This window comes from Protopterus annectens, chromosome 1.part0 (assembly GCF_019279795.1).
Source record: "Protopterus annectens isolate FY-2018-M chromosome 1.part0, PAN1.0, whole genome shotgun sequence".
Taxonomy (NCBI): Eukaryota; Metazoa; Chordata; order Ceratodontiformes; family Protopteridae; genus Protopterus; species Protopterus annectens.
This window is the reverse complement of record NC_056725.1, coordinates 1,863,710,043-1,863,734,679: the sequence shown is the minus strand read 5'-3', so window position 1 is coordinate 1,863,734,679 and position 24,637 is coordinate 1,863,710,043. Positions and strand designations below refer to the sequence as shown.

General features: G+C 40.7%; 1 protein-coding gene across 1 annotated transcript in view; it reads left to right on the top strand.

Moving 5' to 3' along the window:
* The window catches only part of WDR70 (WD repeat domain 70), a 2,546,720-nt gene that overhangs the window by 117,914 nt on the left and 2,404,169 nt on the right, over positions 1 to 24,637 (top strand). Inside the window, exon 2 of the mRNA XM_044069907.1 lies at positions 6,634 to 6,693. Within this exon, the coding sequence (XP_043925842.1) occupies positions 6,634 to 6,693 (60 nt within the window). The remainder of the gene's footprint in view (positions 1 to 6,633; positions 6,694 to 24,637) is intronic.

Below are 24,637 nucleotides of genomic sequence, written 5' to 3'. Positions count from 1 at the left end.
ACTCTCTGTACAGTAACCCTTTGTCCCAGTATGCAGATTCCCTCTTCCCTTGAGAATCGGGTGCCTCACTAGCTACCTCCCTCAGGCCTTGCAATGTAGGTCTGGGAGCTGAGCCCGTCTCAACTCTCTTTCTTTGTAACCCTTCCCAGGATGTCTGGCATCCTCTGACAGCGCTGCCTGACTTGTCAGCCAGGGTACTACTACTTGCCTCTACCTTTGCAGTCACTCTGTCCAAGGGAAGATCAGAGCCCAGAAGCAGTTGTGGTTCACATTCAGTCTCACTGCTACAGAGTAGCTCCCTCCCTGAAGTAGCCACCTCACCAGTCCTGGCTGGAAGTATGTGGTCTGTCTGGGTTTCCCCAAGGCTACCTGACCCACATGCTTGTCTCGAAGCCTGACTGCATGTAACTGCATAAACGCATGGTACTGCCTCATTAAAATCCTTCCCTATCAGGACATCTGCAGGATGGTAGTTCGGTACCCCTGTTGTTTCAAGACAACCAACTATTGACATTTTGTCTTTCCCACTTACTGGCTCTCGCACCTTTTGTTCCCTACCTTGCCTCTGTGAAAATCTGTATGCCACATGGCCCCACTGGTTACATTCAAAGCATTTAACCTTAGGTCCTGGATGTGTACCTGGACTAGTGGCTTCCCCTACTACTGGCAGACTCTGTTGGGGCAGGCTGGGCTGCCCACCATGGGTTCCTTTAGACCCATGAGCAGTACTGGGGGTCCCTTTCCTGTCCAGGGGTGCCAAGCTTGCTAGGTATAGGTCTCCCTTCTTCCCCAACTCACCTGAAGTAGCACAGTCTATCAGCTAACCAGATCCTCATGTCTCCAGGCAAAGTGTTAAGAGCTTGTTCCCTCGCCAGAAGTCTGCCAGCCCTTCAAAAGTGGTGACCTGACATCCACTCACCTACCTATGAAAATAAGTGCTCAGTTCAGCAACATATTCACACACACTTTCTTCTGCCTTGCATCTATGCTCTCAAAACTTTAAGGAAAAAGTTTCAGGTGTTGGCTTAAAAAATTCGAACAGACAATTCTTAGCAGTGTAATTTAAGAAATTGTTGTCTGACAGTTTGGAAAGTATATTTATAGCTTTACCATGGAGTAAGGGGGTCAGGAACCATACCCAGAACCTTTTGATCATACTGTTTACATACCCTTTCAAACCTATGAATGCAACTATCAAAATGATCCCCCTCTGTAAACTGCAGAAGAAATTTACTGACCTTTTGTGCTCCTGGGTTCCGGTTACTCCCTTCCCCATTACCTCCATGACTCTGGCAAAGAGTCAGTATCTCCTTTTCATGCTGCCTCTGCCTCTCCTTTTCCTCAGCTTCCAGGCATAGCAGTTTCTCATTCTCCTCATCCTGTAGACATCTGTGTCTCTGCTGCTTCTGTTTCCAAACGCCTGGCCTCCAATTCAAGTCTCTAGCTCCAGATGGATTTTTTAAGTCGTCTGCAAAAAGATTGAGCTGTCCATTTCTCTGAGTGTTGTCCATCTCCACGGCCAGTCTGATTGCCCTCCTGATTGCTGTTTTCTGATGCAGCTGTGCAATCATATCTGCCTTAGTCAGGTTTCCATACACCAGTCCCTTAGCCTGGCACATCTCAGGGAACTGGCTCCTTGTCAGCTTGCCATACTCCTCTGCTAACATGCTTGCCTGCTCTCCCTGACTAAGCTAATAAAACAGCAGTGATCTGAACTCTGAATATTCACTGCGTGGCTGATTTAGAGTACAAAAACACCTTCAGAGATCACTGTACACAAGCTACAGGAATTCACTATCCACACCACTATAAGCCAATTGCCAACCAATTAATATGTGATGTGGCTATCCCACCACTGCCAACCAATTGATATGTGGTATGGATATCCCACCACTGCCAACCATTTAATATGTGATGCCCATGCACTGACCCAGTAATCGAGGAGCCTCATTCCTCACCTCTAACACCAGTGAGGGGCATGCACATTGGGAAGGATGTCAAATGCATGTACAGTAAAGTACAATTTCCCTTAAGAGCACACCAAGATCACAGTCAGTCTGGGACTGGTTTCTCCCTTTCTCTCCAGATCCCCAGTAAGACTCCCCACTGGCACAACTATAAGGTACAAATCTCAGCTGAGTAGTCAAGTCAAAACCTTCAGTGCTCTCTGTCCAACCAGTGCTTTGTGTCCTTGCCAAAGTAGCTGACACACACTTTGAGATTTGGTTTATATAGAAACACACAGACACTCCTGGGAAGTCTGGCACAGGTTCTCCAACTATGCTTCCTCCTGCCAGGCTATAAGGTAGTAATGACCGCAACCAACTACTCATTGGCTATAAAAAAGGCACTTACCAAAGGGTGTCCCATTATTACTGTGCAATATTATTATCCAATTAGTAAGTGTGACGAACAGCAAGGCTTATTTGGAGTGGCTTTGTACAGTATCACTTTATACATGCAATGTACTCTAGAGGTTAAATTATCTCTACACAAAACAACCATGGTTGAAAGGTTTAAAAATATTTAATAATAAATAAAAACACAAGACAAATCTTCTCAATGCAACACAATCAAACCTGTGGATTATATTCATATTTATCTACAAAATTATATCGATCTAGGCTGGCAGCCTTCACATATCTTCACACATGTATTACTAAATTTTTGCTTTGCCGACAATAACATAGGTACACATAACGTACAGAAAAGAAAAACCCTAGAAAACATTTTTTTTTCAGTTTCTTGCATTATACATATGTTCTTTTTGCCAGTTATCCTTCAGTCTAGCATTACATAAATTGCTCAGTTCCTGCCTTCCCTTAAAACCACACTCCTACTCCTGAACATTATTCTCCATGTATTATTTTCACAAATTGTACCTATTTTTATATAATTTGCTCCATGAATCTTCTGCTACTAAGTGCAACAGTTAATGCCTTCAAGTAACTTCATACCTGCTTCTGTATTCCTAAGTTGCAGCCTTCAGTTTATCAGCTGTGGATTGATTTTTTGTTTTTGTTTTTTCCCCCCTCTGTATTCTTTTGAATTGGGTGCAATGGCAGAGTAGGGATGGGTAGGTTATAGTTAAGCCTTTTCACATATATAATGCGGAATGCATTTATTTCATTCTTTTCATTATAGTTTTTAAGAGGCGCTTGCTACAGGGAAACTGTTCTCTGTTGGCAGGAGAAGTTTTTCTTTTTTTTTTTAATCTGTATTTTTACATTCTATGTTGTGTTGGGTGCATTATTGTCCTTAGATTTGAGTTTTTTTTTTTTTTTTTTAATTGGTATTATTGACATCATTTTACAGAAATTCACGTTTATTTACTGCATAGTACAAAAAGTTTACTTGTCTATAAACACAATCCAGTTTTGTTTTGTATTATAGTAATAAACTTTTATAAAACATTGAATCTAGTGTTTCCTCATCTTCTACAACAAAACATCTTCTAGTATGATCCCTGATAAACATGCTATCTTTAAAAAAAAAATAGCTTTATTAGGCACTGTTGTCAACATAATGAAAAATTTTAGAAGCAAAAAACGACACACTCAAATTTAGACACTACAGCACAGGCTAACGATCATAATACTAAATGTTACAAAATGTAGTCACAAAACACCGAAAAGCGAACGTCACCTTACAGATATACAAAAAATCCCAAATGAAGGAAACATGTCCCAATAAGAAATACGATGAAGTAAAACTAATGATTAAATTTATTCCAATACTTGACAACAAAATGTAGCTATCTTAAGTTTGTATTCTCCACTTCTGGTGTTGTAGAATCAAATTACAGCTACACCACATGTAATTAAACCAAACCAACTTAAAACCAGGATTACCAGACAGCTATGGGGGGGAAACTACTTCACAATGCTTGTTTTCTAAGGTATAGTGGAGTCCACATCATCTGTGCTACTGGTGTGGCCAAACAGCTGTCTGGAAACCAGTGCTCTGGAAGGAATCAGTGTGGCTATGGGAACTTACAGAATGGACTCCACCAGAAGGATGGAGAAAATCAGCAGGATTAGCACTGGCCACTTTTCAACTGGACAACAGCAAGCACTTGTGTGTGTGTGTGTGCCTTAGCAGTTAGATTTGACTGTCAACCCCCCCTGTGTTGGGTAACCGTTAAAACAGAATTGATGGATCTAGACACTTGTAACAAAAAGTCAGACCTTAGCATACCATGCCATTCCTCAAGTCAGCCTAGCTCTTTTTTTTTTTTTTTTTTTTTTTTTTTTTTAACCAATGCTTGATGTCCTACCCAGTCAGCAGAAGAGTGCAGCCAGAAAAGAGCTATCCAGAAGAACCCATTACACTACAGAATATTTAGATGTCAGTGTAGATTTTTTTTAGTTCCCAAAAAATGAGGACCCCATGCAGACTCTGTATCTCAGTGGCCTCTGAGTTTATACTAGAAGAAACTTTCTAGATTGCAGTGCATTTGATCCTTCTGTATCTATCTGAAATTGATTGTATATGCTGTTTGGACCACCAGGATGCCTGTCTCCACATGCACAGGAAAGGAATCTTGGATATTTCTGTGATTCATAAAGATTTAGGCATCCAAGTCTGACTTTCCCTTAACCCCCCCCCAGGATGTTGACCAAATCCATATCGTGTGGTGTGGTGAGCCTGAGGCTGCAACGTATCTAGGTATTTTCTTACCTAGATAATTGGTCCCTAGCCATCCTAATTTGTAATTGCTAATTTCTGCATGAGAGTCTGTTCTCCAGTTGCTTTAGTCCTTTGTAATCACAGCAAACCATGTATGTAAACGAAGAAAAAATGTTGATATGGTTTGATTTCCTTTAATGTAAGCGATACCTTAAGTGATCATTTAATAAAGATTAAAAACAAATAGCCATCAAGACACTTGTAAATGTACCCCCCCCCCCCAAATATGCTAACTGAAGAGAATACTTTTTACATTGTGAATATTCACAGGCAGTTGAGATTTTACATTGGGACTAAATCCATCAAGAAAGCTCAACTGCTTGTATCACATGACATTAACACGTTTGGTTCCATAGTGTCCAAAGTCACTGAGTCCATTTAGCTTTTGGAGTTCATGAAGTTTTGTTATTCAGAAGATAAATACATGTCCATTCTACAGCATATTTGACCAAATCTGTGTCTCTCGGGCATTTCTCAGAAGCACATCCATAGATAATATCTGTATAGCTGAAACCTGGGCTGCTGCACATACTTTTGCAAGACACCATAAGCTGGGCTTGATATCGAGGTCTTGATCTTCCTTCATGACCACAATAATACAAAGTACATTTTCATGATGCCACCCAGGAGGATGAACTTGGTACTTCCTGCTGATTTGAAGAAAATAAACTGGATCATGTAAGGCACATACATTATGTACTTGCCATAACAATAGAGCCACATGATTCTTGTCCATGTCCTTCAGTATACCCACCCTCCTTCCCTGGACCTGTGGTGTAGCGGGTTTTGAGGTCTTGCTTTATGTTAACGGTTCCTTTTCTCCCCTTTGTGTATGTGCTTTGCTTTCAAGAGGCACAGTAGCGATCTAAAGAAACGGCGAGGATCACTGAGCATTATGAGTAGAGAGCAGGCGTTAGAGCCTGGAAAAGTTTCACTGAGTTGCCTAGGAACAAGGTGGATGTGGATCATGCAAATCTGCCGTTATGGTATGCATGTAGTTTTTCATTTAAATACCATTTTTGTCACCTTTCGCAGCAGCATTTGGAAAGAGAGCATATTGAAAGTCTTCAGGTTTGTCATCTGTGTACTTAGATCAAGGAGTTATTTCTTGATCCAAGGCTTCCAGTTTTCAGAGAGATGTCTTTGTGGAACATGACAATGCAACTGAGCCTTACTTTTCCACAAGGAATAGTACTACTGTGGTATCAAACACAGAAATACTTGAAAGCAAATATATTTCTTCAGTTCTGCATATGTATTTTTTTAGTTATAGCAGCTATTTCCTCCACTCTGACATTGTGATGTCAAGACATTTAATAACAAACAGTAGTTGCACTCTAAACTCCTTGAAATCTAGATTACAAACTGTATTTTCTGGAATTTCTGTGTAATCACTGTAGCTAGGTTATTAGCAGTTGAATATATAAGTAAATGTCTGTATTTAGTGATATGCCCTATATGTAAAGGTCTGGATTTAGTTATATGCCCTATATGTAACATTCTTCTGTAGCAGAGATAGCACTTCTACAGCTAGCTAGAAAACCCCCTGATTGTGCACAATTTCTACTCCCTTTGCTTGGTATAATCTATCTGTGAAGCTAGTTGCCGTTGCAACTTCCCCCACGTCCCTTTGGATAACTGTAGCAGCAGAAACTTCCACAGCCTTCTGCTTGGAGAGAAGTGGGTCTGACTGCTCATTCCTGTTTCTAAAACTAGGCCTTTGGCAATGTGGTTAGATGGCCTACTTCAAATCACTAGATTATATAATTTAGATGGGGTGGGATGTGGACACAAACCAGGAACCTTCTTAATTTATGTAGAGAGAGAAGGCAAATAAGAAGCCTGGATTTCTGAACTGAGAAATAATGCATATTTGATGAATTAGATACTGTGGTATATGTCATTAGCAGTCATTTATTTATTCATACTTTTTTTCATTTAAAGCTCCTGACTCCATGAAGAATAATGCTGACATTAGCTCTCTGATGGGATTTTCTGGGTTCGGTAAGTAATGTTTTTTTTCCCCCTTCCTAGCACAATGGGTGTTGTACAATTTCTTGTTAAGCTTTGTTTTACATAAGCCAATACATTTGAGAGTATTATAGGCTGAGCATTGGATACCATTGCTATGCACTGCTTTTGGATCATTTAAGCACCATACTGGCCATAGTTAAGTATAGTGACTAAGTTAATTTTGGATCACTTGACCCTTCTACAGGCTCGATCTTCTTTTCTGTATTTACTTGTAACAGTCTTTTTGTAAACTTTCTGCAGCATATCACATCCCAGACAATTTTTAAACCATACTGATTTAGTAATGGTGTTTAAGTAAAGGTCCATGCTAGGAGTAGGTATTCCAGTGGGATTTACTCGACTGGTTAGGGTAAATCAGAATGATATAGCTTGAGCTTTAAAAACACACACTAGGAATGAGTAAATTCCTTGTCATCCTTCACCCCCTTGTAGTGAGCTAGCTTTTTCCCCCTACTGATCTGTGCTGACTTCAACTGAATGTGTAGTGATGTAATGTCACATGTTATGCAAATGAGATATATGGTTTTGTTTTTATATTGCTGCTCATACTGTTTAATTGAATAAAAATATAGGGGAAGAAGAAGATACATTATTTTTTTTCATTTCTTCATGTCAGGAGGTATGGGTCTGTGCAAGATTTGTTTGATTGTTATTTAACTTAAACCCTTACACTGTGGTAAGGCTTTGTTGACTTAGTCTGGTGCTGTTTTAACCACATATTCTAATGTTTCTTCCAGGCTCAAAATATGTTTATTTGCTTTGTTAGTAGGTTTCCTGTTTAGGGTAAAGCACTGGTAGATGGTGAGAAAACTGATTGGACTTAGCTGATGCTTTCAGATGCTTATTTAATCATTTCTAAGAGGTGGCTGTTATTTCATTGGTTTGCACTGGGGAGGTAATGTTCCATTTGTAGATTACCATAAATTTACTGTGGTTGGAACATTCATAAGGCTACAAGAAGAAAAGCCAAACCAGCAGCATCAAAGGATAAACTTTTAATGGTACACTCAAACACAAAGCTTTCGGGTACAAACACCCTTATTCAGTGTTATTACGCACTGAGGAAGGGTGTTTGTACCCGAAAGCTTTGTTGTTTGAGTGTACCATTAAAATTTTATCCTTCAATGTTGCTGGTTTGGTTTTACTTCTTGTGTGCTGTGTTTGCCTGGAACCAGCAGTTAGACGGAGTGTTTTTCTTTTTTTTACATTCATAAGGCTAATCATATTTCTTTAGTTTGGTGAATGACATGCAGGTTGCAAGGTGGCATAGTTTTGTTAGCCCCTTTTACCTCAATGACACCATTACTTGGCAGAATACTTTACTACCACGTTCTATATATATGCAAATAGTTGCATAGATCCATGTCTCCTTCAGAAAAAAGAGCAATGCAAAATTCAAGAGCAAACTCTTGTGATGGAACCCTAATATAAACAGGCTTTATATTAAAAGAAAAAAATCATTGCACACAAAAAAATAAATCTAATATCTCAAGAAGCCAAAATGCTGTTGCTAAACTAAACACTGAGTTTCATATCCTAAACAAATCGACCAAAGCCAGATATGAGGTAAAAACCACAAGGCCTTCTTTAACTGTTTTAAAAGTCTTGACAACAATACCAATCACTGTGTAGAGCAAATTGTAAATGATATTGCTTTCTCGGACCTAGAGGACATAGCCAGTCTACTGGCCGACAAATTCATTTTCCACCTTCAACCATCCCTTTCTCCTCCAATATTCTCAGATCAAATAACCACATCTACCTCCCCACCTCAAATCTATCAAGAGCAAGTTCTCAAGGCAAGTATCTAAGGCAAACAAAACTTCATCTAATGGCTGGATGACACATCAGGGTGCCTATTAGCAAGCCTTGAACACAATATTGTAAACCCTTTACAGAGGCTATTCAACTTTAGCCTCACAAAAGGGGTATAGATGACCAACAGACTCTTGGGCCTACCCAGTTCAGATTTATCAAGGTGCTGCCTACTTAACCTGGTTGACTTCTTTGAAAATGGCAAGGGTAAATCAGTCCATATTGCCTATCTACACACCATTCCACATTCACAGATCATTAATACACACTTCCTATTAAAGGTTAACCCATATGTAACTCTCTGGATAGCAAATTAGCTCACAAATAGAACAGAGGAAGAAAGTGTGGGCAGCTCTGACTTCTCCAAAAGACCTGTCACTAGAGGAATGCCTCAGGTTTCAGTCCTTGGGCCACTTTTGCATTTACGTCTCTGAGGTGATGGGTAATGTTAAGGGATTGTGGCTGAATAAGCTTGCAGATGACTTCAGACAGTGCCACGATAGACTTCTTGGAGGGCACAATGATTCTACAAGATTGCTTATTCTGACGAAATAGCTTGTGCCAAAATCATAGATTGAAACTAAATGCCAAGAAATGTATAATTATATCCTTTGGCAAGCTTGACTCTTAACTGTAGCATTGCAGCACCCCCATAAAAACTGTTCCCATGATAAGATATCTGGGAACTGATGTTGACAATGAACTGTCCTTTGATCACAGTGTCCACTATTGTAAGGAAGTCCTTTCATAGCAAGCTTATATTAAAAAGTATGGTGTTTGGATCCAGAGACATAATTTTTCTGCTGTACTCGGCACTTACTAGGCTGATCATTGAGTATAGGGTCCCTTTTAGTATATACCTGTCCAAACACTTGCACAGCTGGAATAAGCACAATGTTTCCTCACTAAAATAGTAGAGGGCTTAAATCCTAAAAACTGCACAGGCCATCTCAAAGCCTTGTCTTTCTTCTTGGTGTCCTACAGGGTATTCACATGTGACCTCTGCCTTGCATGTAGAGCTTCAACAGACCCTGTTCTGTTGGACTTGCCACTGGACTTTTCCGAATTGTGTATCATCAGAAATACCCACTCAAGGGGTCGCAATGACTTTTGCAAGATTTTCAGAACTTGTTGGAATGATAGGCATGTATCATATAAAGTACCATTTCAGTAGAATCCTGTTCCTCTTCACATAAAGCAGAGTACTTCTTTTACTGTATTCTGATGTAATGTGTAGAAATGGATGGATAACCCATAAATTCACTCCAGGTTAAGAATCATTGTGGACCATAGGGATTTATATCTAGTTTAGTGAGTTTGTCTATAATTCCAGAGTGGGGGATGGTGTCGAAAGCCTTGGCGAGATCTAGATAGGCTGTGTTAACCACCTTACCCTCATTTACGGCTTTGGTGACTGTTTCAAAGAAGTCTATCAGGTTTAGGAGACATGATCTGCCTTTTACAAACCTGAGCTGGGTAGGGTCCAGGGTTTGGAGATTACCAATGTCATTGTTTATAAGTTCCATGATGATACGCTCCATAGCCTTGCAGACCAGGCTCATCAGGCTAATGGGGCGGTAGTTACCGGGGTCCGTGGTGGCTCTACCTTTGCAGAGTGGGATAACCGTTGCTGTGCGCCATTCATTGGGCACAAAATCTGAGGTGAGGCTATGATTGAACATGGTACTTAGGTGGGATGCCAGTTCATTCTGTAGTTCATGTAGAACGCAGCCTGGGATGTGGCTTTGGAGAGTGTGTTTTTTACCTGTTCAGCCGTGATTACAGGTACTTTGCATTCTTCCGGTATAGAGATGGGCCCTTTAGGGGATGAGAGAGGGGTAAAGTTAGCATTGAACCTATCTAGCAAAATGTTAGCAATATCCATTGGTTCTGTATATTTAGTGCCATTGTGCTGTAACTCAGAGCAGATATGAGTGCTGCCATTGAGATTTTTGACATAGCTATAAAATGCTTTGTGGTTGTCTTTAGAATCAGTGGCCATTTTTGTTTTCGTAACTAGCTTTGGAGGATTTTATGAGGGATCTCAGCTTCTTACTGAGGCTGACCACGGAGTTCCTCCAATCATGGGATTTTACTCTTTTTTGCAACAGTTTCTTTCTTCTGTTGTAGAGTTTGTTTATAGCAGGGGACCACCAGATTGGCTTTCTTTTTTTGGAGGATAGCATCTTTGTTCCGTTAGGGATTGCACGATCCATGCACTCGTGTAAGTGCTTATAAAGTACAATTGTATAGGATTCAGCAGTCGTATCTCTATTTTCCGTCAGCATGGGTGTCGTGAAGTTTGCCACTTCTGTCTAAAGAAGCGTGAAGTTGGCTTTGGAGAAATTTTTTACAGTGGTTTCCCTAATGGGGGGTGGGGGTGGGATGTGGATGTCTAGGGTGATTAGCTTGTGGTCTGATCTGACGAAAGAGGAATTGACCTCTGGTGTTGAACACCGGTTGCCCATGTTAGTAATAAACAGACCTAGGATATTGCTGCCCCTGGTGGGAGTGTGGATAAGTTGATCCAAGGCATTGGAATTTATGAATTCCAGAAGTCATTGAGCACAAGAGTTGGTACATGAGTAGTTTTCCCAGTTAATGGTGGGGTAGTTGAAATTGCCCATTATTAGGGTGTTAGGTTGTACCCTAATATTTTCCAGTGTATCAAGAAATGAGGAGTGGGAATCCTGGGGCATGGTGGGGGATCTGTAGCAAGCTACAATTTGCATTGCAGTCTTGCCCAGAGTTAGTTGCACTTGGATAACCTCAGATGCATTATGCTGAGCAACTAGCCTGGAGGTGTGGATAGCCTTAATGAATATGGACATGCCTCTGCCTTTAGTGCTTTGGTCCAGGTTGGTATTCACTACATTTTGGCATAGTTGGACTTTCCCAGTAAATGAATTTTAATAAATAATAGAGAAGATGGCCACACTAGTCAGACAGGGTATTTTGATGTAGCGTGTATAAAATCACAGTATTTACAGAGTCTGTAGCTCTGCCATAGATGCTAAGACTACATGAATCAATGTGAAAGACTAAAAAATATTTTTGACAAGTACAAGTGTATACCATGTTTTCCCTGTTTGAGTCCACCACTGAAGTTGGGTATCCATTATGTGATAAAGGCTGCTAAAATGATAGGGTATACAGGGCAGGCTGGTAAAATGATAGGGTATACAGAGCAGGCATTACGAAAAGAAACTAAGAAGTTGTCTTTCTCTACAGACATTTATTCAAGCCATGCGGAGTACTCTCTATTTCTTCCCTCTAATTAGTTTATGAATATGCAGTAGATTGTTCTGCCTTACTAGAAGTGCACAGCCAGCATAAAAACAATGCATCCACAGACCACCAGAGTATAACCTGTATAACTGTTGCATTGTCGCAAAGCTATGACTACAGTACTACCATAAAGAAAAAATATGTGCTGTTTTATTGTGCAGGGTACTGTCACCAGGAATAACGCAAATGCCATCACTCCTAAACCGTGATGGGTGTGTGTAACATCCTAATGCAGAAGCAGTGTCACCTGTGAAAGAGGTGTTTGATTGAAAACTGGGTAGCAAATATGAGAGGTTGGTTTTAAAAATGCTGGCTGTGTATGAACTTGACCATAGTGGCAGCTTTGGAATTGAACCAATATGCATGACCATTTATTCATTATCTATCGTCAAAGTATATTGTTTTGTATTGTTTTACTGTACTTATAGTTTCATTTCATAAGCAGCCATACTCTAGTTATACTTGCACTGCATAGGAAACCTTATAGCTTTATCGTTTAGTTGAAATATATTAGTCTCAGGTTAGCTTATGTTTGAGTAAAACATTAAGTATTTTCCAGTATCATTGTATCTGCCCCATCATTACCACCAGCACGTATACTTTGTGCACTGGGTGTATTGTACCAGTTTTCTTTGACTGTGACCATGATTTTATATCACAGATTTCCATGTTCCACCATTCTGCTTCATGCTTGTTCTGTCTGTGCTGCATTCTACTTGAAGATCTTAGGATCATCTGAAGAAATGCATCATAATCTCTCTATATAGTCATAGATGCTAACATATTATAATGGACCAGTACTTGATTATATATCACCACTAGTTGATAGCAAATAGGGTCTGGCCCCCATATCTCTGATGCACAGAGACAGTCAGTAACACCCAAACTAACATATCATTCACATAATATCTAAAAACTTCCCAACTAACATACCTCTCCTAATAAATGTCCATGATACACGGACACAATTGCTTTGTGTTGCATGGCTAGGCTTATTAAGGCCCTGGTAGTAGTTAGCCTATATACTTGTGAACCTTTTAACATGAGGCTGAACTGCCATAATAAGCCAGTTGTAAGTCCAGTGCTAACCCCCATTTTTATTCTCTTTGGATTTAAGTTATTCTTTTTAGGCCTGATAGGGCTGCCAGGACATCCATCATTTGACATTCTCAGCTCCCAATATGTCTATATGGTACAGTTGGCTACTTGACCAAAGACCATGTAGCATATGCCAACTGTCTCTTGCAGTCATCTGACCAAAGAATGTTGTCATTTTATCCACATTGTCCTATGTGAGGAATTCCTTTGCATCTCTGAAAAAATTCTCTTATTCATACATTGCAGTAAGTACATGAAAACTAACACAACCATAAAACAGAAACAGTAGTAGCAATGGTTACTTTTGGCAACAAAGGGCACAGGCAGCATAGTAGTAGAATCTCATAACTTGGTTCCCTTCCCCACCAATGGTGCAACCCTGGAGGATATTCATATTAGCTAGAGGGATTTGTGGGGTGCAGCCACCCACAACATGTAAGACAACTTTTACAGAATCATTTGAGCAACAGGGGAGTTATTCATAAAGGCAAAGTATGTTAAGGAGTTGGCACTTGAGCAGTACAAATAACTAGTACAATAGAACATTAACCTAGAGGTAAAAGACTACCCTTCCCCCATACTATTTTAAGATTCCCCTTCCAACTCTGCATAGTTTTTGGGACAAGCACTTATTACTATAAACTCTGTAATTCACTTGGTACAAAGTTGTGAGAGTTCAGACTTCAAGTAGAAGGACTGGGTGGAACAGTCCCCATATGGGGTGCAGCAGAACTGGCAAGGTGCTTTAATGGTCTTTCTTTGTTTTTTTGTCAGGTTATTATTTCACTTTTTTTTTAATATCACTTTTCAACAGCTTGCAGGTACCCTTCGTTTATGTTTGGTATGTTGTTTTTCAATGACGTGAGTTGGGATTATAAAACAACCTTTTATGTTTATTGCAAACCCTGATTCCTTTCGGTATGGTGTTTGTTGGGAGGAATGCATTTCATCCACTTTCTGAAACTTTGTAGTGATGGCACAGTGAGCTTTTAGGTTGCATATGATTTGTAATGCAATGTGGTAAGCTACGTAAACAAGCAGAAAAGAAAAAAAAATACTGTGTCTGTATATTAACACCGATTTAGGAGAGTTCAGATTTTACAGCATTCTTGAATAAGCTCACTAAAATTCTTTCTGGGTGGTACCCATGCTGAACAGATTTACAGTTTGGGTCTGTATTAAAAAAACGAAAGTTGTTTTCACCAAGTGCTCACATGAGCAAAAATGCTGGACATCGAACTCCTTATTGTGGGGGGCTGTGCCCCCCCCCGCTAACTATATATTCCAACTCCGAGATCGCACTACTGTGAGGAAAGGGCAAACATCCCACTCCTCACTGTACCATGACCCCACAAACACCCTTTCACTTTCCAGGATTTTCGCTCATGTGAGCGTTCGCTGAAAACAACTTTGTTACCTGATATAGACCCTTTGCAGATGACCTTCCTGAAGCACTGTTTGCCTGTTAGGACCAGGGATAATTCTTTAGCAATGTGAAACAGTAGTCTGTCTTTTCCACATGTCTAGTATTGAAAGCTGACTTAGCCATTGAGTGCATATAATGTAACAGTGCACCTTTTTTTCTGTCGCATTCTGATTAGTCCTCCTCCACCAACAGTAATGCATCCTATACTGCTCATCTAGGGACATAGTTGTGGTGCTCTTTTCTCATATAACAAACAGCAGTAGGACATTATGTAATAGCACATCAGTGAGCAGTAAAATCCATTACATATTTTTCCATTGGGTGTACATCCAAACAAATGTGCTGCAGAAAATATTAAAAAAAAAATCAGACCTGTGTCTGCCTCCAAAGTGAAAGATGCAAAAAAAAAAAAAAAAGTAGCTCATATAAGCACTTCTTCCCTACATTTCAAAGTGTAGTGATATGGTTTTGCTATCAGCATGGAACTGTAAATAAAAAGAGCACACAGAGGAAACCGTTAGGATTTCCTAAAGTATTAAATTACTCCCCCCAAGGTACTGAAACCTGAGCCATCACACTAAAAACTGTCTGAATGTAAACAATAGGATCACCTGACCTACCAGCTTAATCAAAACCTGGAGATCTACAGGGAATCTTGAAACTCTCCCTTTAATTCTTGCCTTTGGCCTCTCATGTATCCTCCTTATTAATCCTGTTATTCAGTCAGGGAGCACAACTGCTACCATTCTTCTTTTTTGGGCTTTTCCCAGTTAAGGGTCGCCACAGCAGATCATCTGTCCGCTCGTGATTGGCAGTGGAGTTTTACAGTGTTGAGTTGCCAGCCCGGCACCCAACCTTCCACAGAAGGCACACGCACATACTCACACGTAGAGCCAATTTAGAGTGTCCAATCCACCTTCTGCATGTCTTTGGGATGTGGAAGGAAACCCACACGACCACAGGGAGGACATGCAGACTCTGCACAGAAGGCACCCCTACCAAGAATCGAACCAGGGAATCTCATTGCCCTGCACATAAAATCCCAGCTGTCTCTACTAAATGCTTCTTTACATCAAGACTTACAAACAGCGGTGGAATTTTCTTACATTTTTTTCCTCTGTATCATCATTGTTCTGATAAAAGTTGTCAGATGTTTGCCTCTCTTCCACAACACCATATTGATCCCTGTAAATCAACTTTGGTATCCTCTTTCGGTGCCACTTGGGTGGAGTAGAGGGTTTAAAGTCTTGACTGTGGCCTGGGTTTGATGATTAGCTCAGATGACTGAAGGAGTGACAAGGAGGTATGGAAGTTGTTATCCCAAGGGGAAAGTGGTGACCTGATAGTCTTCTGCAACAATCCCAGGTGGAGGCTGGGGATGTTCATAAGTAGGTACAAGGCTATCTGCCCAAGGGCCTACGTAAGCCTAGCCAACAAGGTTCCCTGGCTTACGCCACCCAAGAAAGTTATTTTCCTGTGCCACTGTTGAGTAGAGACAGAAGTGATCCCCGGGGTTCCTATTTCCCATCCGCTCATCAAGATTTTTCTTGAAGAGTGTTAATGAAGAACTTTGCTTGATATAGATGAGTAGCCTGTTCCGGAGTATGGGAAGTCTCTGGGACTGGAATCTATCCCTCCAGCATGTCCTGTTTATTGTGGTGACAAGGTTTAGGTCCCTAGAGCGTGTAGCTCAGAGGGATTGGGATTTCTTTAGGTGTAGCATGTCCAACAGCTCTGGGTTTGACATAGCTTTATATGTTAGGCAGAGATCACCTCGGAGTAGGCAATATGCTACTAGAGTTTTTTGAGGCGGTCAGTGTAGGGCATTTGTTTGAGTCCAGTAATCCTCTTTGTGAGGTACTAATGTGGCCTTTCCAGCTGCTGCAGATGTCTTGTGAGGTACATGCTTGGTAGGAGGCATGGTCCAAGGAAAAGGAAGGGGTAGACATGGCTGAGCTGCTGCAGAGGTAGGGCAATGCAGTACAGTGTTCCCACTGGACTCCACTATCTTATCACATGAAGGGAGGAGAGAATGAGTAGGACATAACCAAAAAATATCCCCAACAAATGTGGACATAAGAGACCAGTAAGATACTTGGGTTGCATGGCCACCCCTGACGGATTTATTGAGTAAACAAGTCTTGGATGTGTGGGGTTAGGAGTTGGCATGATACCTGGTGTGGATGTAGGGCACTGGGTAGCAGTGCTGAAAGAAAGATGCAAGGAAAAGGGCCCAGAAAAAAGGAGAAACTTTGGTATCATCTTTGCCATTCTTTCAGCTAGTATAGACATAAACATTTTATTATCACGGTTTTAAATTTGAAATTGGTTTATAAGAAGTCTGATCTGAATGGTATTACTCTTGTTTGGGTAATACAACCATCACAATGTTCTTCCAAGATGCTAAAACTTTTAAAACATTTTAAACAAAGCCTTCCAGATCTTAATTGTGCTTGACTCCCTAACTTTCACAGGAATAATTTTTTCTCCTAGAGATTCCCCCTGTTAGTTAACTTATACCCAAGCTATTAATTGTTAAGGCTTTTTTCCTCTCACCTTGGCATAAATAAGTCTTCCATAAATATTTCCATTTGTTCCTTTTATTGTATTACTGTTACTCTGCTTTATACAGATTTTCATAAAATTCCCCAAATCTCTATATTGCCTCCACAGGTTTTCTGATTATTTTTCTTGTCATGGGCAGTTTGGCTCCAACTCTTTCTTTTTAATGTTGCCTAAGATTTTATACTTCATGGTTATCGAAAATAGTTTCTTAGCAGCAACAGTATTTTTAAACTCGTGCATATTTTCAAAATACTCCTCTATTTTTTTTTTCTTTTAGTAGTCTGCAGCTACTTCTGCAGTACTTCACCTTTATCAAACCCTCTAATTTATTTCCCTTATCTGCTTTTCTCTTGGTTCTACCACATTTTTAATTCCGTTTTCATTTTATCCCCATCATTAGTTTCATTTCTAAAGGCATTTCTATTTTCCTCGATAACTCACAAGTTCATAGGTAAGTACTAGGCCAGCTGCCCTTTCGAGCCAATTTAAGCCTAGACAGTTCCCCTTTTTTGTGCTCAAATTAAACTATCCCATTTCATTTTGGCCTTACCCATGATATCAGTAATTATAAATTACCCCTATGGTAATCCAACCAGAAGTAGATAAAAATCAGGCAGCTACTGAATGTGCCAGAAAACAAAAGAATATAAGGTGAGGTATCAGATGAGAAGACAAGAAATGTGGAAAATGCATAAATATAGTTGCAGTACAGAAAACTGGAAGAACCTCATGTTGATCAGGATCGAACGCAGGAATGGTTAAGGAGAGGCAAATTTGAACCAAAAGAAAGGTTAATATTGGCGGCCCAAGATAGTGAACTATGTACACTTGGTTTACACAATCCATTGAACATGTGGGAGAAATGGACAAATGTAGGTTTTGTAAAACAGAATTGGAAACAGATGCATACCTTGTTGCTGATTGTGATATACTAATGGCAGGAGGATTGTCTGCTGAAAGGCATAATAGTGTGGCAAGATTTTTGCACTGGGGATTGTGCAAACATTCTAATACTTAAGTGGCTGAAAAACACTAGAAACATGAGCCACAAAGCATCATAGAAAATGAAGTTTCCATCACGTGGGTCACCCATTACCAACAGTTCAAAAGACAGATGCGAAAAAACCAGATATAGTGGTCCATGAAAAGAAGACAGAAGGAGCATTGATCATTGAAATTGCTACGCCCAATGACTACAGTGTCTTGCGTACAGAGAGCCACAAAGTTATAAAATATCAGGATTTGCAGACAGAAACGAGAGTAATGTGGAAGAAAGATACACAAACAGTTCTAGTAGTAGTTGGAGTAATGGTTCTTATAAAAAAAAAAAGAATCTACAGTTACATTTAGCTATGTTAACAATATATGCAACTCTGTACAAATTACAGGAGGAGTCATTACTGGGCACATTGCAGATGCTGCGAAGAGCACTTCTGGCTGACATCAAAGATTGAAACAATACTAATTTCATGAACTTAATCGTACTTTGACTTGGGAATGGAGTCCGTTCCCATCATGGTATTAGAAACCCAAAAGACTTGGAGAAATTAAAAAAGAGAAAAGCCAGAAGATAGAGGAAACAAACTGGGTGATAAATTCAGCTCCAATTTTACCCCTCTGTATCCCAGAGACTACCCCATCTATGGAGCAGGCATCCCATCCATGTGAAGTAGAGTTCCTCCCTAACCCAGTTCAAGTGCAGCTTGGACAATTGGATGGGGGAACAGGAAAGTCATCCCTGGTTTGGCACCTATGTCTCTAATGGATACAGGCAACCTGTAAATGGTTAATTTCCCAGGCCTCTGCTTGTAAATGTTTCATCTCCCAAACCCTCCTTGTCAAGGGTATCAGAACTTGTCAGAGATTTTGGATGCTTGGCTAGGTTTAAAAGGCCCTTGTGGTCATTGGCCTACTAACCTCCGATGAACCAGTGAGAATAACTAGGATCTTACCATAAATAATTTAAGGGGAGCAACACATGTGGTAAAACTCTAGTAGTAGTGACTAATCATGCCTTAAGGTCTTTAATTTTTTTAGTAGGTAAGGGAAAAAGAAAAAAGTAATAGCTCACTCTATCTACAACTCCTTTTTCCTATGTGTGCACCTTGTGGTTGGGGTTGGGGTGTTACTTCAGCAGTGGCAGTCATCTAGAGGCAATGTTCATTTACTTCAGCAGTGGCAGTCATCTAGAGGCAATGTTCACTGGGTGGCAAACTCTGCTGTAGTCCATGTCTTTATTTTAGTGAAGTTTTACTGATGCATGGTATGCTTTACTTATTAGTTGAGTCTCCAAGCTTTCAATTAAATGCATATGCTGTTGTGAAATAAAATTATCTATCCAGTTAATAATATGTAAATTCTGTCTAAATTCCTGGTGCTGAATGTGCATCTTCCATACAAAATATTTTCATCTACAGAAGTCTGTCCTGTTTTGTTATGTTTCTCTTTTAGGTCCCCAGATATATCCTATCATTTGGAAATTGGGTTCCAGTCCCTACTCATATCAGATATTCCATGCTGACAGCTTATTTTCCCCCATAAAATCTCCTAAGCTCTACTGCAGTCATTTTTAGGTGGAATACAAGTACATGCTAGTGTGATCCTCTTCTCCTGCCAATAAACTTCTTACTAGCACAAATCTACCATTGTTGTCTATTTTTCTTCTTTCTCTGTAGGATCACATCTCAGAATCAGTAATATTACTTTCCTTTGTGCCTGGTGTTTGCTATGTTGATCCTAAAATCCTTTCTTTGGATGCAATTGAGCATGGGAATTTGAGAGAATCCTCTCATTTAGCTTTATTTGCATGTTAGACTTCTTAATATAATTCATTGCTCTTTGCTTTTTGTCTGCACCTGAAAGGCCATTTACATTCCATTTTAATATCATCAAAAGAACCATTCTGTTAAAAAAAAAAAAAAAAAACTTGTACTCTTGCATATTATACATGACACTTCTTTTGAATGCTTGCAGCTTGGATGCCCACACTGATTGGCAAGCCATTTTATTTTTTATATATAGTTGCTGCTTCTCATCTCTATTTAAACATATGTCACATTTTTGCTTTTGTAAGTGCATTTAAGAAGCAACAAACTTAATATATTAAAACACCTTTACTTCGCAGCTAACACACACAACTTCACTTTCCAGAAAGGAAGTGTACTTCTCCAAACAGAAGTATTTGCCTCAAATCTGACAGCTGCATCTACAGGAATTATCTATTCTAAAGTTAAGGTTTACCATGCGTTCATGTTAGACCCTGTGTTCCCACGTAGTCTGATTGTTCTCTGTTCTCATCTTATCTTTGATCCCCTTCTAGATGTGAAAAATAACTTTTAAGATTCCAGTAAATGTAACTTTTAGCTTTGAGAAAAAGTGCACTAGCTTCCTGTAAATAAATAAATATTTTATGCATTGAAATACTAATACTGCTGGGCAAGGAATTTCTTGTGTAACTCTCCAGCAGTTTCATAGGTCATTTATTTTCACTGAACTGTTTGCCAGTTTCCCTTTAAAAGTTGAATTACTTGGTGCATTGCATATATCACTTAGAGCACACTGTTTGTCCCTCTCATGATTAATTTCCTGCATCTGTAGAGTTTTGTCTTCATCTAAAAGGAGAAGCTACTGCGGGAAATCTAGTTACAAAATGCAAGAAAAAAACTAACATTTTTGTGTTTGCCATCACTTGTTGTTTTTCAAGCCTATTTATTGAATAAATACTTGACTACAGCTTAAATTAGGCTGTGCAATCACTTCTGTATATAAAAAAAATCTATTCATCCTACATATAATGTGATCAGCACACCTATACCCCATCCCTCCCCTGCAGTCCTAGATTGCATCATTATACTTGGCTTCTTTGTAGCCTTTATGTTTTACACTACAGAGCCAGAATACAGTGCAGCTTAGGTAAAAATAGTTTAATATCACAAGCTTATATTGCAGTCCCTGATAAAACACCTCCCATGTTGCATTTTTAAAATATCCTGCAAATTATACAAAATTACTTTAATCACGTAACATGCGGACTACATCAGGAGTTTTATAAAACCATTAATACGTACAAAACTGTTTAGTTTACAGTAACATCTTCAGTCTATTCAGTGTCCCTCTATATATTAATGATATAATATAGACTGTATGCTTTACAGTCCGTCAACCAGATGTTCATCGTGCATACAGCTGCAGTCATAACAGATGGGTTCTTCTGCCGTCAGGCGGGTCCTCGGTTGGCCGAATTCCAAAGTCTAGGTCCGGCGTTGGTTGTCGTCGCTTCTTCCCTGACGTCAGTGCGACAGGGGTATAAAAGAACCAGCTGACGCCATTTTCTTCAGTCTTTCTTGCTGCGCGGTGCTCGAAGCAGAAGCAGTTCGCAAGTGCCGGTCGGCCAGCTGCTGAGATTACGAAAAATTTGGAAACCGAAGTCTTCTTAAAAGCTAAGTACCCCGATGGGGAAACTTTTCTTGCCTCAGACCGATGTCAGACAAAGTTAATAATTGTATTTCTTGTGGGAAGCAAATACTGCATAAGGATTTCCATTCCCTCTGTATACCTTGTTTAGGCCCAGACCACGACGTCTCGGTCTGTCGCTTTTGTGCTACTTTCAACAAACACACTATTAAGCGTCGGGCGGAGTTCGCCCAGCATTTTTTTGGGAAAGCATTTAACTATACTATGTCGTCGGATACTCCGACTCCGGTCTTGTCTAAAAAACGCAAAGACAAGGACCGACACTCGAGGTTTGCGGCCTCTACCGACACCACGCCAAAGCCGACTACACGTGGTCCGGTTCTCAGCGAGGCGCCTACGCAGCCCCTGATTACCGACGGCACATCTTTGGCGGTGTCTCCTGTACCCGAGGTCGCAGGCTCCTCGGCCCACACCCCGACTACAGATACCGAAGCCACTCTTGGCGTTGAAACACAGAATGTGGACAGGTCCACCTCCACTCAAGGTGTCTTCAGACCTTCCTCTTCTTTCTCCATCAAGGCTTTCACCAAGTCTAAAGCAACCATGCACCCTAAGAGACCAGCTACACAGGGCCCATCTCCAGGCCCCATGCCTAAGAAGCAGATGCTTAAAATACTGAGGATTTAATTACTCTAATCAGAGGTTCTCAGCCACCTCCGGACAAAAGGCCCAGAGTGGAGGAAGATTCCCCCTCCTCTGATCAGGGCTCCATTATTTCAGAACACTCTGATGATCAGGAACAGTCTTACTCCCCTTTTGAAGACTCTGATGCAGAGTAGTCTATTCCTTCTGTATCCCCCCCTGAGGATTACTCATTTGGGGAAACTTTGCATACCTTAAGGAAACACTTCCACTGGGAAGGCCAGGATTATTCAGACTCCAAGAAAAAGCTCAGGGAATTTCTTTTGTTACCCCAGCACAGGCCTCTGGCTATACCTCCTGTCTTGGACATCCTAGATGATGATTACTCGGAGGCCTGCCTTAACCCGGACTCTCTATCTCCAGCTCCAGTTAAGCCTGACAGGTACTACAGGGTTCCTGACTCACACCAATTTCTATACAAAAGCCATGCTGCTGACCTAGAAACCATCTCACAGGGGCCCAAGGGAGTTAAGGCCTCCATTGCCAAAAATCCATTGCCCTCCGAGAGAGATTCCAGATCCTTAGAAAGGTGGGGAAAAAGGTATATACCTCGGCTACCTTATCTATGAGGGCCTTAAACTGTCGGTTTCATATGCTAAAATACCAACAGTTTCTGTTATCTCAATTGAAAAGTAAAATGTCACAACCTGAACAACCAGACTTGAAGGAGTTGCAGGATTTGATGCATAGTGCACAACAAGTGGGTAAACATACCTTACAATGTGGTTTTGATGCTCTAGAGGCCTCATGTAGAGCTGCTGTTACAGGCTCAGTCATACGTAGGCATGCCTGGCTCAAGGAACAAGCCTTGCCTGATCATGTCAAAGCTAAATTACTAGACGCCCCTCTTCAAAAGGATGTACTATTTGGGGCAAATGCTGAGGAAATATTACGGAAAATGGAGGAAAAGGCTAAATCAATGCAAACTGTGAAAGAATTTCTGCAGGTTCAACCCCCACGTTTTAGTAGAAATTGGCCTTCCAAAAACTGGTCCTTTCCTGCCACGGACAGACCCAAAGACGCAGATACAGGCGCCCGAGGGGCAGAGGACAATCCCAAGGATCGTATAGAGGCAGACAATGGCAAGCTCCTACACAAAGAGGTAGTGAGGACAACTCGCAATCTTTCAGAAAGCAAGCCCAATGATTTTCCAATTTGCATGCCAACCCGGTCTCAAATGGCAGCCCCCTTAGGAGGAAAGCTGGCACTATTCTCAAAAAATTGGCATGTTGTCACAAAGGACAAATGGATCCTGGACATTATAAACAGAGGCTACAAATTCCACTTTCATACCCTTCCAAAAATGAGAGGCATGCCAAACCTGCCACACAATCAAAGGGCAGAGGCACAAAAGCAAATTTCAGATCTTATAAACATGAAAGCTATTCAAGAGGTACCTACACACGAACAAGGTCAAGGTTTTTATTCCAGGCTCTTTCTGGTGCCAAGGAAGGGAAAAGATTGGAGACCTATTTTGGATCTTTCCATCCTAAACACATTCCTACTCGTACCAAAATTCAAGATGCTCACTCTACAGCAACTTCTTCCCAAGCTGGGCAAGGAGTCTTGGCTGGTAACATTGGACCTCAAGGAGGCATACCTGCATGTCCCAATCAGACAAAATTGCAGAAGATACCTCAGATTTCTTGCAGGTTCAACCCATTATCAATTCTCTGCATTGCCCTTTTGGCTTATCTACTGCACCCAGAGTATTCACGAAATGCCTGGCATCAGTAATTGCCTACTGCAGACTTCAAGGGATACAAATATACCCTTATTTGGACGACTGCCTGATCCAAGCGGACAGCAAGCACATTCTTCTGGAACATCTGGATTATGTAATAATGTTATTAAACTCTCTGGGATACACAGTCAGCAAAGAGAAATCAAGACTAATACCATCTCGGAAGATAATTTTCCTGGGTGCCAATTTGGACACAAACACCCAGATGGCCTACCTCACGCCAGAGAAGCAGGGACAACTAATTCAATATTTCAGAACACTGGCAAATTGCACCAGGCTGACTGCAAGGAAAATCCTGCAGGCTCTGGGATTCATGGCATCTTGTATCTTACTAATCCCATGTGCAAAGCTGCATATGAGAAAACTACAATGGTACCTAAAAAACATATGGTCTCAACACAGCCACAGTTTGGAAACAATAATACCACTAATTCCATGTCTGCAAAAGGAATTTCTTTGGTGGGCTCAACCATGTCAATCAAACACAGGTCTTCCATTCAGCAAGCCTCAAGCAAATCAAGTCATCACAACAGACGCCTCGGACTACGCCTGGGGGACACACATGACAGACCGGTGCATTCAGGGCAAATGGTCCCAAAAAGAAAAGCACCTTCACATCAATCAAAAAGAAATGCTAGCAGTAATAAATGCTATTATAGCTTTCAAGGACCTTCTACAACCAGGCCAACTATTGATAAGAACGGACAACACCACAGTTATGTGGTACATAAACAAGCAGGGAGGAACACATTCTTATCCCCTATGCAGACTGGCCATGTCACTTTGGAACATGGCCATGGACTTACAAATGGAACTACAAGCACAGTACTTGCCAGGCAAGGAAAACACGCTGGCAGACAACC